The sequence below is a fragment of the Podarcis gaigeae genome (genome assembly GCF_964106915.1).
Source record: "Podarcis gaigeae genome assembly, chromosome: 8".
Taxonomy (NCBI): Eukaryota; Metazoa; Chordata; class Lepidosauria; order Squamata; family Lacertidae; genus Podarcis; species Podarcis gaigeae.
Window position 1 is genome coordinate 56,014,061 of NC_139684.1, and position 17,387 is coordinate 56,031,447.

The 17,387-nt window shown below is 46.9% G+C and overlaps 1 protein-coding gene across 3 annotated transcripts; it reads left to right on the top strand.

The window, feature by feature from the left end:
- Positions 1 to 392: 392 nt before the first annotated feature.
- AIRIM (AFG2 interacting ribosome maturation factor) lies at positions 393 to 12,992 on the top strand. Of its 3 annotated transcripts, XR_014567274.1 has the most exons (6): positions 393 to 1,101; positions 4,837 to 5,118; positions 6,288 to 6,467; positions 7,086 to 7,204; positions 7,655 to 10,286; positions 10,392 to 12,992. XR_014567274.1 is itself a non-coding variant. In XM_083751527.1 (5 exons), the coding sequence occupies exons 1-5, from the start codon at positions 971 to 973 to the stop codon at positions 7,693 to 7,695; spliced, it is 753 nt and encodes a 250-aa protein (XP_083607653.1). In that variant the 5' UTR covers positions 393 to 970; the 3' UTR covers positions 7,696 to 12,992. The 3 variants fall into 3 exon arrangements, 1 of the variants encoding a protein (XP_083607653.1); XR_014567273.1 differs by having other exon boundaries at positions 6,288 to 6,945; positions 7,016 to 7,204; positions 7,655 to 12,992; XM_083751527.1 differs by having other exon boundaries at positions 7,655 to 12,992.
- Positions 12,993 to 17,387: the final 4,395 nt, after the last annotated feature.

Consider the following 17,387-nt stretch of genomic DNA (forward strand, 5'->3'; position numbering starts at 1 on the left):
CTGATTCTAGATGTGCCTGGGACAATTCATCTGGGTAGAAAGATGTGAACTCTGAATCTATGAGATTTCATCCTTCCCCACCCTGTGGAACGAAGGGAGGGAGGAGGGTGACTTTGGCTTTACTGACAAGAATGCAGAGCTGTGATATTAGGAGGATGAGAGCAAAGGCATGCTCATAATGGTATGTGACAGCTATACAGAATCCCGCTTTCAAAACTGCACCTGCAGACCTTTCAGGGTGAACGTACTGCCTCGTTCCCAGTCAGTGCGGGTCCTGTAATCTCTTGCTGAAATCCTATTACTTTTTATACTATGAATGCCCCACTTTTGTTGGGTGATAGTGCAAGAGTCCCAGTTCTGAGGGTAATAACGTGGCAACATTTGAGGGCATGTGGATGGTCCAGTATAAAGATGCTGCTAATGTTCTGTTGTTGCATCAGTACACAAGTCTCGAGAAACATGGAGAATGTTCACAACGAGGGGCAGGAGTTCCCTAGTGATGCCCAGCTCTGTTTCTCTGCAGCATCTGTGTGTCAGGAGTGGCCCAGAAAAACCTGGCTCAGGGCCTGGGCTTCGTAGTGGGTTGAATGCGGCCCAATATGTAGATTCTGAATCCTGGCAACGGGTGGAGGCGCTGTGGGCGGATCACCAAGTCTGGGCCGCCTGCTTTGGGGGTCCCATTGCAGGAGCAGGAATCATAGCCTGGGATGCTGCTGCTGCTGCTGGATCCATTTATTCACTTCGAGCAATTTACACAAATCTGACCTTGAAAGAGGGAGGAAAGGAGCGCTCTGCACATGCTCCAAGGAAGTGTAGTCTGCGTCGCCAAGCAACAGTCACCTCGCCGCTGCCGTGTCGCCATGGCAACCTAGAAAGAAAGCGGCGCGCGAAAAGCCCGTTCGGCCCAGCCCCTTCCCATCACCTTCGGAGCAACCAGCCAATCAGAGGCGCGGGAGAGTGAGTTGGACCAATGGAAACTCGGCGGCAAAGCGCGCAAGCGCAGATTGAAAGAGAGAAGGGACTACATTTCCCAGCACACCCCACCCAGAGGAGTCCAAGGCCCGAGCGGCACTCGCGTAGCGCCGGCGAGGAAGGGCTGAAGTAGGTCCTTGCCTGGCAGCAATAGGCTTTTGTGCCGGAGAGAAGCAGGTAGGTCAGGAAAGCTGTATTGTCCCTGCTCACCACCACCTCTGTCCAAGGCAGGCTTCCTTGGGGCGGAGGGAGCCGTGTCAGCTTCACCTACAAAATGCCGAATATTTCCGGTATTTAAATCCTATCAGCCTCGTAAGAATTTTCTAGGCAGGTGCTGGTGAGGAATAACATGCCCAGAAGTCTTGAAAATAATGAATTATATGATTTTTTTTAAAAAAAAATAAAATTTAATACACCATTTGATCGCAAAGAAAACTAAACCCTCAAAGCAGTTTAGGGCGCAGGAGAAAACACGTGGCACTTTGCTGCCGACTTGCTGGAGAAAGGAGAGCAAACCGGTTAAAATAGAAAAGCAGCGCTTCATGAACTTGCACCAGAGATTCAAAATAAATAAAATCAGAACAACATTAAGGATGCAATTCTCTGGACACTTGCTGGTCGGTGCCTGGCATCTCTGCTACACCCCCAAATGCCTGATGGGGACCAGAGGGGGTTTTGCCAGCCTGTGGAAGAAGGAGGACCTTCTGTGTGTGGACCTTCCGGGGCAGAGTGTTTCAAGCCTTGGCAGCCACTGTGGAAAAGGTCCTGCTGTTTCTGCTGGATAGCATAAAGGGAAAATCAGTTGCTTAATTTGGGAGTGTGCCGCATTGGGCACCATGGGGCTGCGACACTTGAAGCATCCAAGGCTAAAAAGCTGAGCAACTTTATTCTCAGAGTGTCATGCAAACACTGAATGCTCCAGAAGCTCACCCAACACTTCTGGTATGATCAGCATCCTGGCACCTAAGGTGACTGCTGGATGGCTCTTCAGTGGAGGTGGCAAAGTTGTCATTCTTTCCTGCCTTCAGCACTTCTTGGTAGGCAGAATTATGTAAACTACCAAGCACTTGGTCAGCTTTGGTACAAGTTTCCTGCCACCTACACTCTGGTCATCTACCAGCTGCTGCAGCTCAGTAAACAAGGTGCAGAGCAGACTCTGCGACATCAGAGAGGACTCCTGGAAGCAATTGTGTCAATATCCCATCTCACTGCACCGCCCCACCGTGCGACCCAGGCTTTGACTAGATCACCAGCTATATCCACTGGAAACCTGCACCGTCCCAGCCTGCCGAGCATTCAGGAACCTACTTTGTTGTTGTTGTTGTTGTTTAGTCGTTTAGTCGTGTCCGACTCTTCGTGACCCCATGGACCAGAGAACGCCAGGCACCTCTGTCCTCCACTGCCTCCCGCAGTTTGGTCAAACTCATGCTGGTAACCTCGAAAACACTATCCAACCATCTCGTCCTCTGCCGTCCCCTTCTCCTTGTGCCCTCCATCTTTCCCAACATCAGGGTCTTCTCCAGGGAGTCTTCTCTTCTCATGAGGTGGCCAAAGTACTGGAGCCTCAGCTTCACAATCTGTCCTTCCAGTGAGCACTCAGGGTTGATTTCCTTCAGTATGGAGAGGTTTGATCTTCTTGCAGTCCATGGGACTCTCAAGAGTCGTCTCCAGCACCATAATTCCATTAATCTCTAGGGGCAGACCATAGAATTGCTCTGCAACCCCTGCAGAGTGGGTCTGCTGCCCAAAGTTCATACATTCTGGCCATGACAACAGGGTTACCATCATCCTTCCTATATCCTTACCATCCCTCTCCCTGCTAAGAGTAAACACTAAATCAAAAGTATGTTGGGATGGGCAGATGGCAATGTGAGACTTTCCATGGAGGCCATGAAATCCAGAGCTGGCCCTGAAAAGTACCCATGAGGATAGCTTGGTGATGGGGCATTATTTGCTTGTAGCAGTTAGGCTGTGCTAGCATTGCTTCAGAAAACAGTATTAAAATGCACTGTAAATGACTGGCATGATAGACGGTGGCTGAGAAGTTCACCTAGGAAATCCAGTTGGCTATAGGACTTGAGAAGGAAATTTAAAAAAATGAAAAATCAGAATCTGTTTATTAACTTGGTTAATGATAGCATGAGGAAATCCAAGCTAACAACCTTCAGCCCTTCTTGCAAAAGGCAGGGAAGATGGGTTTGTTCTCCTCAAAGCTTTACCTAAGCTCTGAGGTTCCAGTTACAGATAGGTAGCCGTGTTGGTCTGCCATAGTCAAAACAAAAAAAATTCCTTCCAGTAGCACCTTAAAGACCAACTAAGTTAGTTCTTGGTATGAGCTTTCGTGAGCATGCACACTTCTTCAGATACACTGAAACAGAAGTTTCCAGACCCTTCTATATAGTGAGAAGGTGGGGAGGGGTATTACTCAGAAGGGTGGTGGGAATGGGTGATGGGCAGATAGCTGTGATGAGCCTGTTGACGACTCTTAACGACTGCAATAGGTATTACAGGAAAAAGCAATGGATGAGAAGGTGAAAAGTGGCTTTGTCATGTATAATGAGATAAGAATCCAGTGTCTTTGTTCAGACCAGGTTTCTCCATGGTTTTAAGTTTGGTGATAAGTTGCAATTCAGCAGCTTCTCTTTCCAGTCTATTTCTGAAATTCCTTTGTAGTAAAACAGCTACTTTGAGATCTTGTATAGAATGTCCTGGGAGATTGAAGTGTTCTCCTACTGGTTTCTCTGTCTTGTGATTCCTGATGTCCGATTTATGTCCGTTTATTCTTTGGCGTAAGGTCTGGCCTGTTTGTCCAATATAGAGAGCTGAAGGACACTGTTGGCATTTGATGGCATACACAATGTTAGACGATGAGCAATTAAATAGTCCCGAGATGGTATGTGTGATGTTGTTGGGGCCAGTAATGGTGTTGTCTGGGTGTATGTGGCAGCAAAGTTGGCATCTGGGTTTATTGCAGGCTCTGGTGCCAGTGTCCGTGTTAGGTCTGGTTGTAGTATTATTGTGGGTTAGGAGTTGTTTAAGACAACTAAGGACATTAAGGACAACTAAGGACATTAAGGTCATTCTATACAAGATCTCAAAGTAGCTGTTTTACTACAAAGGAATTTCAGAAATAGACTGGAAAGAGAAGCTGCTGAATTGCAACTTATCACCAAACTTAAAACCATGGAGAAACCTGGTCTGAACAAAGACATTGGATTCTTATCTCATTATACATGACAAAGCCACTTTTCACCTTCTCACCCATTGCTTTTTCCTGTAATACCTATTGCAGTCGTTAAGAGTCGTCAACAGGCTCATCACAGCTATCTGCCCATCACACATTCCCACCACCCTTCTGAGTAATACCCCTCCCCACTGTCTCACTATATAGAAGGGTCTGGAAACTTCTGTTTCAGTGTATCTGAAGAAGTGTGCATGCACACGAAAGCTCATACCAAGAACTAACTTAGTTGGTCTTTAAGGTGCTACTGGAAGGAATTTTTTTTGTTTTGACTAAGCTCTGAGGGATGAGGGACATAGTTGGCACCCTCCTGGTGTTGTATTAAACTAGGATTTCATTTTAAACCAGGTATTCTTTTTAAAAAATGATACACAGTAGCGTGTATGTTTGTATGTGTATGGTTTTGAATCAGTTTTGATTCAGCCTACTGCTATGACTTAACTAACTTGTTTTGAGTCCTCCAAACATGTTCGATGCTCTGCAAAAGGAAATTTCTGCTTTGTTTTTAATGCAGATGTGTGACAAGCCAAGTGAGGGGAAGGGCAGGTTGAACCAAGCCTGGTGTTGCTGGAGTCTTGTTACCTGAGCTACTTCTTGACCTGACTTCTGTGTTTTGTTTCCAGGATGGCTTCTGGGGGCTCCAGTTCCCTGCACACCATTCATGGTGACCTGCAGGAGTGTTTCCGTGCTCTCCAGGAGCAACACGAGGCTTGGAAGAGAGTGCTAGCTGCCTGCACACCTCTTCTCAGTTCCTTGGCCAACCTGGCTGAGCAGATGCAGGCCTCCCAGAAGGTCTCCTTTGCCAACACCCCCCTGCGAGACTTCCCAGATCTGCCAGAGAGGCTGAGGCACAAGCAGCAATGTGCCATGGAGGCTTTGCTAGAGGTGCTGCAGCAGGACCACCTGTAAGGGCATCTGCTTTGCTTTGTGGGTAGGGTAGAGGGGAGGGGGAATTGCAGCTCTCTGGGTCATTCACAGTGTGAAAAAAGTTCCCGTCAAAATTATTTGGCAGCTGACAGTTTTTTGCAGGCAATGAACAATTCTGTATTATGACTCTATAACTTACAACTATGGCATCTGAAAAGTACATCTAAATTTATTTGGGTTGGAGCCAGTTCTTAAGCTAATTGAACTTTCCCATTGAAAGTTCAATTCCCATTGAAATCAAGTAAGTTCAGCTGACTTTGTCTGGCTCCAGTCATTTATTTATGTAGCACTTTCCCAGTTAAAAAAGTAGTTTCATGTTTTTACTTATTTTCATAACAGCAGCCCACATGGGGTAGTTCAGTCTGGCTTTCCTTGGCTCTACCCAGTGAGCTTTGTGGCAGTTCCTAGTGAGCTGCCCAAGCTCTGCTCACCATTCCCATTGCAACAGGTTGAATTTAGGTAAGACCTTTGTTCAGATTAGCAACGTTTGTCTTTTGCTTAAGTTGTCTACACAACTTTTAGAGCAGCCATAGGCAGACTCGGCCTTCCAGATGTTTTGAGACTACAATTCCCATCATCCCTGAGCACTGGTCCTGTTGGCTAGGGATGATGGGAGTTGTAGTCCCAAAACATCTGAAGGGCAGAGTTTGCCTATGCCTGTTTTAGAGAATCAGCCAAAAATTTCTCATCTCCAACCTGATCTTGGGCAGCAGAGATGTGCAAGCCAGATTCTCATCCCGTCTTAAACTTGTGCAAGGCCCTTCAGACAATATGGCAGAAGTGCAAACAAGAGAGAATGTAACAATGTTCAGTGGTACCTCGGGTTAAGTACTTAATTCGTTCTGGAGGTCCATTCTTAACCTGAAACTGTTCTTAACCTGAAGCACCACTTAACTAATGGGGCCTCCTGTTGCTGCCGCACCGCTGGAGCATGATTTCTGTTCTTATCCTGAAGCAAAGTTCTTAACTTGAGGTACTGTTTCTGGGTTAGCAGAGTCTGTAACCTGAAACGTATGTGACCCGAGGTACGACTGTATGATGAAAGCCAGTATTAGCACACTTAAAATGAACTAGTAGTTTCTCTGGGTGATTGATCTCTATGGAAACCACCCCAGAGTGTGACATGAGTGGTCTTTGTTTTGTGTAGAATGGAGCTCCAGAAAGTGAGGGATACTGTTGGAGTCCGTGTGGACAGCGTTTTCCGGCTCTGTGAGCAGCCAGGAGATGGCCTAACCCTGGAGACGACCTTCCAGCGCTCTGCATCATGTCCCTCATTGGCAGACATGCTGGAGTGGCTTCTGGATGTTGAAGAATTTTACCACCGCGTGTATCCTTTGAAAGAGTTATGCATCTGCAAGGTCCTCCTGTTCTCCAGAAGCAGACCTTTATTAAAATACTTATCTATGCAGCCTTTATGTCTGTCTTGAAAAAGACCCCCAAGATAGCTAACAGTTCAGTTTAGCAATAAACACTGAAATACAAGCCAGTAAAAGAAAACAACATTAGCACATAAGAATCCTTGTTGCCTCCAGCTTTGGATAAGATGCCTCACTGTAGATTCAGTTGTCACTTGTGAGAGTTGCAGGGCCCCAGCCCCAAGGCCATTCTCCCACAACTTTTCAAGCTGTGCAAGTGTGGAGGAGGCAGGTTTCGAGCCCTCTTCCCCCAGAAACACTCTCCTTTCCTTCCATGGAGTTCAGCTCTTCTTATCGCCCCTGAAAAGCTCCTGTTGAGAGCATCTGGCAAGATGTAAATTTACCAAATAATCCTGTGCTGGATTGCTCTCGTTTGCCCCTCTGATTTGTGTAGCTTGAAGTTATTGTGCCACCTCCTTTGACTGAGCCCCTTTGGGCTTTCCCCATTTTCATGGAGCAGGGTGAGTGGAAATGAGTCTCTGTCATTCCACTTTGAGCTGGCTGCTTATCTGTCCTTAACACCTGAAAAGATATTTGGGGCTCAAGTTTCTCCTCCTTCAGGTCAGCTACACGAACCTGATGGAGATGCAAGCTCTTCCAAAGGCCTGGGAGCAGGTGCTACAGCAGGGCCTCCAAAACACAGCAGAAGGTAATGACACCAATGTGGAGAATGTCTTTGGCGATGAGGTGGGGTCAATAGCAAACAGAAACCCTCAGCTTCTAGTAGCTGGATAGAGGTATAGTACCATGAATATGGAGGCTTCATGTTTGGGTATCTTAAATGTTAATACTGGGAGAGTGTTCAGTGCACCTTCACATACACTGCCTTGTTGTGATCCTTACACCATTCCTGCAACATAAGGCAGTGTGCTAGTGCTGATGCAGGGCAAGGGTTCATGGCAGAGGTAAGATTTTGACGGGAAAGTCTTAGCCACTGGCAAATAGCCACCAACAGGCCCATCATCTGTGAAAAGGTGCACAACTGAACCAATATTGGCCTATAGAAAACGACAGTGCTTTGCACCTGTACTATCCCTGCTTTGAAGTTTTACCCATGACCTGTTCCTCACAAAGAGTCCTCTTCTGATCTGTCTCTCAGAAGTGTTGCTGAAGGTCTCCTTCTTTCTGGAAGCCGTGTGAGGACATGGAACTTGCTCATCTTCCCAAGAGAGGCCAGCTTTCCAGGGACAGCTCACCACCATGTGAAGAGGCCCAGACCTTAAACAGGGCTGCTTTTTGTTTTCGGATGGAGCTCCCCAGCCCCGCAGTCAGAAGATGCACAATTCCGGATCCTGGGCTGGTGCTGGCCCTCAGATTTGAAATGAAGAGTATGTGAACCAGTAGCTGGGGATCGTTCCTTATTGAGCCACATGCCACCATTTCTGGTAGGCACCTCTTTGTAAATTAAACTTGATGTCGCACCCTTGGAGTGCAAAATGTCCATTTTCCTGTTGTGCCTGTAGCTGTCCAGAGTGGAACAGCTGCAAGAAGCATAGCCTGGGTGAGGGTGTGTGGGGTAGTTTCTCCAGAAGATCAACCAGGTGTCCCTTTTTCCAGGAATAGATGCACGTTGCCTGGCTGAATTTGTATTTAGCCACAACAAAGAGGCAACATTTCTACATACTCTAATGACAGTTGGTCATGGCACCAAACAGAGGAGAAGTTATGTGCATCATTTAAGTGGCACTCAGAAACGAGTGTAAAATATAAGTGTTGGTGAACTGATTTGGAACAGTGACCACAGTGCTATCAAATTCAACAGATGGGAAAGAATGTCTAAGATAGAAGGAGATGGAAGAAGGTCCATATAGCAATGCTGTTATAAAAAACTATGGTGCAGTTGCACCATATGCATAAATGGAAAAGGTTCAGAAAAAGGCTACCATAATGATCAAGGGGATGTAACAGCTGCCCTATGAGGAACAGTTACAATATTTGGGGCATTTTAGTTTGGAAAAAAGGCAAGTAAGGGGTCTGGGGGAACTTGGGACCATCCAACAAAGCTGAATGTTGGAAGATTCAGGATGGAAAAAGAAAGTACTTCACACAACATATAGTTAAGCTATGGAATTCATTGCCATAAGATCTAGTAACAGCCACCAAATTGGATAGCTTTAAAAGAGAATTAGACAATTCATGTCTCCTAGCCATGATGGTTATGTTTTACCTCTACTGTCAGACGCACTATTGCTCTGAATACCAGTTGCTAGAATCACAAGTGGGAAGGGTGCTATTGCATGCAGGTCTTGCTTTGGCGCTTCCTGTGGGCATCTGGTTGGTCACTGTGAGAACAGGATGCTGGACTGAATGAACTCCCTTTGGAGTTTTAGGAATTGCCTTGCAGGAGTTGTTAGGAGCAAAGATGAAAAGGGTTGTGCCTTATCCCTCCCACAGCTTTCCCCCACTTTTGGTGGAAGTGCCGTTCCCCTTGAGAAGCAGGCTTGAGCAGTCAGCTACTGTAAATCAGTTTTGATTGTATTACTTCGGTGGTACTGTTAAATTGCAAAGTGTTCTGTCCCGACAGCCCTGTGAAGAAGGTTGGTAATATTTCCGTTTCTATACTGTGGCATCACTGTATCTATGGAAGGAAACTATTCAGCTTTTAAAGTGTTTGTATAACAAAATGTGATTTGAGTTCCTACTGCTTCCCTGCATGCTGTGTGTCCACTTGAGGGCGCTTGCAGACCTTCCTACAGAGGGAGCGGCTGGGGCGAAGCAAAACCCTTTGCCTCTCTTACTTGGCATATTAGGTCAGTGGTTGTTCCTCATTTCATACTCTGGTATTTCAAACAGCCCTGCTGCGCACCTGCTAAGAGGAAGATACCACCTCTACGCAACGGGGAAAATCGCCTGCCTTCAAATAAAATTGGTTTATTTTATTATTTATAACACTTTATTGTGAGTTGTCTTGAAAGCTGGGATGAAAGTCATTACAACAGCATTGTAACATTACAATAGCATTGTAAACTCACCCTGGTTTTATTCTACCTCCTCTGTGCTTGTTTCTCTTTTTGCATTTCTTAAAAGGCTCCTAAAAACTTCTTAAAATTAAATAGCCCAGTGCTTTTAGCTCCTGGTCCTCCTTTACTGCATTTTCCATCTCTTTTCTTTTTACCAAATGCATTTTTATCACCCCATATGATAATACTTAAAAAACACTAAGCAGCTTGGAGTGGGTAATGGCAGCAGAAGGTTTACCATCTCGCACAAACACACCCTTGCTGCCTCCAGGAGTGAGCAGTGCAGGGCTCCAGCAGGACACGTGACCAGCAGGTGCCTTTGATCCCTCCCATCTGGACAATCTGCGTCAAAGCTGTGCATTCCTACGGTCATCTGGTGCTTGTGCTTGTTACCCACAAAACACCTGTCACTGTTAACATTGCACGGCTCTACTAATGTAGTGTTTCTGGCTGGAAATGGTGATGGATGGGTTTGAGGCAACACACATTAAGGCACCCAAGAGCATCCTGCACCGCTGCTGCAAGGAGCTTCCCTGCATTTGGTGTTGCGGCTGTTGAAGCGACGAGCTGTGTTTCTGCCTCTTGTGCTCAGAGCATCAACTCTTCCACCGGCTGAGTCTGCACTCGGCTGTAGCTTTCTCTCTTCCCATGTGGCCTCCAAATAAATCAGTCAGAAGAGCAGCCTGTTGCAGCAAAGGCAACAAGAAGCTGAAGAATGCAAGAAGTGGCTGTTGAAGTTGGAGGGTCTACAGACTCTGAAGCTAGAGCAGGGTTTCCCAAACTTGGGTCTCCAGCTGTTTTTGGACTACAACTCCCAGCATCCCTAGCTAGCAGAACCAGTGGTCAGGGGTGATGGGAACTGTAGTCCAAAAACAGCTGGAGAGCCAAGTTTGGGAAACCCTGAGTTAGAGAAAGGGAAAAGGGGCTTCTCTTTCTATGTATCTGTCCCAAATGCTTTCTGTCCATCTTCACGCATCCTGCAGAAATATGTCCTTCAGGCCAGTTGTGAGCATGGCTGTGTCATAGTAGCGAACATGCTTAGCTTGCTTTCTCATTTGCTTTGGTGGATCTGGCAGGGTTTATCACATCTTGCCAGCAGTGCATGGAAATGGCAGCCTTGTCACATTTCTGGGGCCAAGCCCACAGCTGACATTTCTGGATCGCGCCCCACCCCCACCCCACACAATCGCTCTGGGGCGATGTCACCCAAGGAATCATTTGTGATTTCTGCTGGAGGAACTTTTGGGGAGTGGAGGTTGCTTGAGAGGTGCCACTCACCCCAGCAGAGCAAAAGCCAAGCCTGTCTCAGACTGCACCCAGCTGCGGACCTGAAACCAATTAGGCAGGGCGGTGTGCCTTTCCGAGGCAGTAACCCAAAACCGTCACACACATTAGGCTGAGATGGACGTTGAGAAGCGGTTGGAATTCGTTACAGAGCAAAACACACAACTTGTGGCGCTGAAATAGAACCAGGTTCCGCTGGTATGACCCCTTCACATCAGAGAACTTAATAGAATTATCCCATCAGGGGACATTTGTTGAAGGTCAATTTATTCAAGACAAATGGAATCTTATAAAAACAACAGAGTCTTGTGGCACCTTAGAGACTTGCTAATTAATTATGGTGTAAGCCTCTATATGCCGTAAGAAGACACTTTGTTGGTTTTTGCAGCAATGGGCTGACGCTGTGGTTTGTTCCAGAGTGGCTGAAAAGGGCCAGCTGGGAAGATGGGATTTTGAATGGACCCCTCAGAACAGGCATCCCCAACCTTCGGCCTGCCTGATGTTTTAGACTACAATTCCCATCATCCCTGACCACTGGTCCTGTTAGCTAGGGATCATGGGAGATGTAAGCCAAAACATCTGGAAGGGTGCAGGTTAGGGATGCCTGCCTTGAGAATAAAGGAACCCAAAGAGCCACTCTAAGCCACCTTCTTGGATAAATGAGAAGATTAAACTGCTTTACAGTGAATAAGACCATCTAGGTTAGTTTTCTTTACTCTGGCGGTGGCAGCAGCAGACCCTCAAGGACTTGGGCAGAGGGAGGCCTTTTCCAGCACCTGCTATTGATTCTCTTTCAGTGCAGTTGCTGGTTCTGGACTGGGAAGGTCCTTTGCATTCCTGGTGTGCAGGAGGAGAATGGTGCCATTTTGACCAGGGACATCTGTGTGGTGAGCTGAGCTTCCTTTTTGTTCTGCCCATCTCTCCCCCTTCCTCCCTGGCAGGAGTGCCCAACCCACCAGTGTACTGAAATAGGTGATGCTCCTTGTTTGACTGAGTCCCACCAGAAAGCCATTGGGGGAGACGGAGAACGAAGCCTTGGTTTGTGCAGGATTTCTGATGCTACGCATGCCCACGAGGTGCTTTCTCACAGCCTGCCACAAGGTGGAGACATTCTGGCTGTTCCTTCCTTCGCAGTTTTGCTCCTTGCCCAAAGGCAGCTGCATGTGGGCTGGCTGAAGGCCCAACAGCGGAGAAGGGAGAGGAATTAGATCTCATTTAAGCCCACTTTGGTTGTAAATAAACTATAATCACTTCAAATGTTTTGCTTAATAAGGAAAGGATGTTAACCATTAGGCAAACACTCAGCAAGCCCGTTACTGCCAGACTGGAGATACCAAAGGGGAAGGCGATTCAACCCAAGCTGTTAAAACAAACCATTTGCGGGTCTGCAAAAGGCGGGTTTGTATTTCTTTAGATCTGGCCCCTTTCCGGGTCCAAATAATCAAAATTCGCATTGGGGATGGAGGGGAGAGGAGAGTTAGTATCACTTCTGTAATGCCCCAAGGGAGAAGAGCTGCACAAACCAGGATCTGCTCATAAAGAACTGCTGATTCCCCCTTTCCCCACTTCTGTGGCAATTCCGTACCTCTCCCATCCCAAAAGCCTTTCACTAAGAACTTTAGTCCGGTTCACAAATGGGGGCAGATGACTTGCAAAGGTGAATGATGCCATTGCATTAGGTTGTGACAGAGGGAGAGAACGGAAGGAGGGCTGCTATTCCACGGACTCTGCTGAGAGACTAGGTCTCTGGCTCTTCCTCAGCCATTACCCAATAGCATCCACTCTGTCAGGTTGCAGCAGTGTGAGAGATGGGAAGCGGGGCTACTTTGCTGGCTCTGCTGAGAGAACAGCTGCCTTTTGGCTATCCCTCATCGCCTAGTGGCAGCCATTCTGCCAGGCTGCAGGAGAAAGAGAACGAAGGGAAGCAAGGCCACTCCACTGGTTCTACTTAGAGATTTGGCTACTTTTCTGTCTCTGAACTGACCTATCCCAGCTGGTCCATGTCGGTACTTCGTAACTGAGAACTGGTGCTTGACTGCTTTTCTCCCTCTCGCCCTCTGCCTTTGCTTATGTTGTGTCCTTAAGGACAGGAACTGGTGTTTGTTTGTCGATCTGTAAGCCACTCTGGGAACCCTTTTTGGCCGAAGAGTGAGATTTAAAAAATATTTAAATAAAATAATCAACTATACAGTATTTCTCACATACATATGTGCTGCATGTGTGCACTCGAAAGCATGCAAAGGGGAGCTGTTTGCAGCCGGGGAATGAGAATTTCAGTGGCTGCTGGGAAGATCACCTCCAGGACTCGTCTACTGCCACACTCAGCAATGACCCTACCAGAGTTGTCTTCTTCCTCCATCCCCTTCTCCTCCTCCATCTCTGCTGGTCTTTTTCCATCTGGCCAGCAAGAAGACCGGCTCACTCATAGCTGCTTCAGCGGAAAGTACCCAAGAGACCCTTGACCTGTGGGTGCAGCAAGACATCTTGCTCAAGACGCCTGGAGACAATCGTGGGGGGTGGTAGTGGTGGTGGTGTTGTTTTATGGGCTTCTATTAGACCCAAGATTTAACTTTGGTTGTATGTTATTTTTTCTGTTTTTGTGATTCTGTTTTTGTATTTTGTTGTAAGACATTATTATAAGGGGTTTATTTAACTTTATTGAATATTTTTTGAGATGCTTTCATTAACACTTAAATTTTGTTACATTTCATAACTCAGTGGATTATGTAATTTTTTCCTTGCAAACTGTCTTGGCCATAGTTTACTATGGAAAAGTGGTGTACAGATAAGTTATGATGTTGATGATGGAACATTTGGCACTTCCAGGCAGATTTGTTTCTTTTTGCACATCAAAGGGAAACATTTTTCCTTCCTTCCAGTGTTGCCCGTGGATTGCCACTCCTTTGTTCTTCTCTGACCTTCCACCCACCAGCATGAAGGGGCAATTGGCTTTTCCCCATAAGAGTCCAGGCACTATGTCTCATCTGTAGGTGTGTGAGTGATCAGGGATCTCATAGTTGCCATGGTCTGACTTTAATGGGATGTGTTGCTCATTCCCCAGGACAGATTACAGGCAAGGACAGAAAGATGCTGTGAGGACCTCTGCCAACTCTCTTGACTCGGGTGAAATAAGCCAGTTGCACAAGTAGAGAAGATCAATAACAGCTGTAGAAAAAGCCAAGAACAGCAGCAAATAGATATGGTTCTCAACATTTTTTGAGGAAACCATTCAAGCAGCATGTTTTGTTGAGCTGGAGTAGAAAAAATTTCCCCAAGCAGTTTTTACCAAGAAGCATCCAGCATTTCCTTTAACAAAAGAGCGTTCTCAAAACGCTTTGAGGACCATGTCCATTGGGCAGCTGCCTCTTCTGTTGCTGTTTTTCTGGGCTGATGAAGCAACGAACATGTGGTAGCGATTGGCGCCTGCTACTTTCTCTGACATCATGACTGAGGGTTAGAGTTGAGCCAGAAGCCTGGGAGAAAGAAAGGGGCATTTTGGAGTTGGGGGGGGGGTTGGAATTCTGGACTCTGATTACAAAATGTTATTTATGAAGTGGTGAGCTCATGAACAGCCCAGATACTGCCAAATTTAAAGGTTTTTTCATCTGACAGAATGAACATAATTTTAACATGAATATCCAAGCAAAGACCCATGGATTCTGGACAGCTTTATGGACACAAGCAATAAATTCTGTGCTCAAGAGCCTCTGCAAGTTGAGTGAATTGGTGGTAAAATGACAAATGCAGTTCAATGTAAAGAAGTGCAAAGTGATGTGTGTTGGGCCAAAAAAAATGTTAATTTCATATATGCGCTTCTAGGATCTGAACTGGACGTGACTTACCAGGAGTCATAGTGGATAGCTCCGTGAAGATGTTGGCAGTGTGTAGCAGTTGTGGAAAAGGCAAATCTGTGCTAGAGATAATTAGGAAATGAATTTAATATAAAACTGTGCGTAATGCTGTTACGCAACACTATGGTGCAGCCAATTTTGGAATACTGTGTACGTTTGTAGTGGCCTCATCTCAAAAAGGATATTGTAGAGTTGGGAAAGGTTCAGAAAAGGGTACAAAAATGATCAAAGAGATGGAGCAACATCCTTGCGAGGAAAGGTTGCAGTATCTGCCACCAGGAACTTTAGAGAAAAGGTGAATAGGACATGACATGATGGAAGTTTATATAATTATGCGTGGCATGGATGAAACGGGTAGAGAGAAGTCGTCCCCCCATAACAGTAGAACTTGTGGACATCCAGCGATGTTGAATATTGGAAATTCAAGACAGATAAAAGAAAGTACTTCACGTAGCTCATGGAATCCGCTTCCACGGGAGGCAGTGATGGGTACCAACCTGTATGGCTTTACAGTGGTGCCCCGCAAGACGAATGCCTCGCAAAACGAAAAACGCGCAAGACGAAAGGGTTTTTCGGTTTTTGCGTTGCTTAGCTAGACGATTTTCCCTATGGGCTTGCTTCGCAAGACGAAACGTCTTGCGAGTTCTTGCGAGTTTGTTTCCTTTTTCTTAAAGCCGCTAAGCCGTTAATAGCCACTAAGTCGCTAATAGCCGTGCTTCGCAAGATGAAAAAAACGCAAGACGAAGAGACTCGTGGAACGGATTAATTTTGTCTTGCGAGGCACCACTGTACAAGAAGATGAAGGAAATTCAGGGAGAAGAGGGCTATCAGTGGCTGCTAGCCATGATGATTATGCTCTGCTTCCACAGTTGGAAACAGCAATGCTTCCGACACTGGTGGAGGAACAGGAGTGCGGGGGAAGCGCATCGCCCCCGGCGGCATGATCCCGGTGGGGTGCCATCACGGCTCCTCCCCCCCCCCGCTGGGCACCATGTCCCTGCAGGCGGTGCACCACACCCCCCCAGGACATGTGCCATACCCCTGTGGGCGGTGCGCCATGCCCTCAGGGTGCATGCCAGCCACACCCCTGCCTGCTCTCTGCCCCTCCGCCAGTGCTCTTATGCCGGAATCCTGCTTGTGGGTTTTCCAAAAGAGGCCTCTGGTTGGTTACTTTGAGAACAGGATGCTGGACTAGATGGGCCATTTGCCTGGTCCAGCAGACTCTTCTGTTACGTGATGTCGCTGGGCTCACTGACCAGATGCTTGTGCAGCCCACTACTATAGATGCTGCTGTCCATACGCCAACAAGTGCAGAAGCCAGCAGGGGAAATATTGTGTGAATGCAATGACACCTGAAGAAATGTGAGGACACCTAATTCCCTCAATCGCTAAGGAAAGACACTGCATTTATTGCACAGTAAAGCAATTTGTCTGTGCGGAGGTTCTGCCATGTCAGTTCTCACAAGGCCTGAGTGTAAGCAAGAGACTGGTTTCTGTGATGCTCTTTTGTACATCCCTGCAGAGGAGTCTCACAGAGGGGAGGGGAAGCTCATCCTGTACAGATTCACCCCCTTTGCTTTCCTTTTTGAAAAACGTGGCTTGCATTAAACTTACAATGTTTTCTTTGGAAAAAAAAAATATGTGTGTGTATTTCCACATTCCAAATTTGGAAGATTTAAAATGTATAAATAATCCAATAATTTGGGGGCACTGCAATAAGATTTCATGTGAGGAGATAAATCAACCTCTCATTTACATGCTTAATTCATTCCACATTTCGTTCACCAGCCTTCTTGGAAAAGGCTCAAAGGTATTTCTCCGAAGGATCTGTCTTTTGCAACTTCTCCCGCTGCTGCTCAGCCTGGAGGCAGAAATGGAGCTCCACCCTAGGGCCAAATGTTGCACCCAGATGTCACAGAGTCAACCTTCTTCCAAGAAGGCAACAGCTTCTCTGGGTTTGCTGTCATCCCTACCAGGCTGGGCAAGGAAGATGATGGGTGTGCCTTTTTTTGGAATTCTTCTGCGGGGCCAGGAGGGGTGATTGGGACCAAATCCCCACCCAACCATGACTGACCTAGGGCAAGTCATTATCTCTCAAGGAAACCACATCGCAGGTTTGTTGGGAGGAGAAAATGTGATGACCCTGTGTGAGTGACTGCACTGAGCTGTGTGGAAGACAGAGACTTCCATGGAGGAAGGAAGAGCCTTGGACTGTGATGTGACCTTTGCCTGTGATGATAGCCAGGGTTCCTGGACCCCCCCCCCCCCCGGTTCTGCCCCGTCTCTCAAATCTCTCCCAAAGTCTGCTAGGTGGAGCTTGGCTCCTGACCTGAGGTTTGTGATCTTCGTGCCTAGCACAGGAAGATGTGCTCAATGACGCCATCCAAGAAGCTTGCCCACCCTTCTTCCTCAGGGCCTGTTCTGCTTTGTGTCCAGGAGAAACAAATCCTGTTTTGTCTGCTCCAAAGGCTGAAGAACAGGTGCGGAGACACCTGCGTCTGTTGAGATGTTGCAGAACTTGGCAGCTTGGGCTTCTTTCTCTCTTTTTATAGGCTCAAAGCATTTTTCCAGAGTGATAAATTACCCACCCAGTTGTCAGCAGATGAAGATGGCAGGTTTTATGGACTCACCAGCACTTTAGAGAGGGGGTGGGGGCTGTGGGGGCAACAGGTGCAGGAGGCCAAGGAAAGAACCCTACTTCCAGGCATGACAAGAAATGTCTGGGGCATGTCAGCGT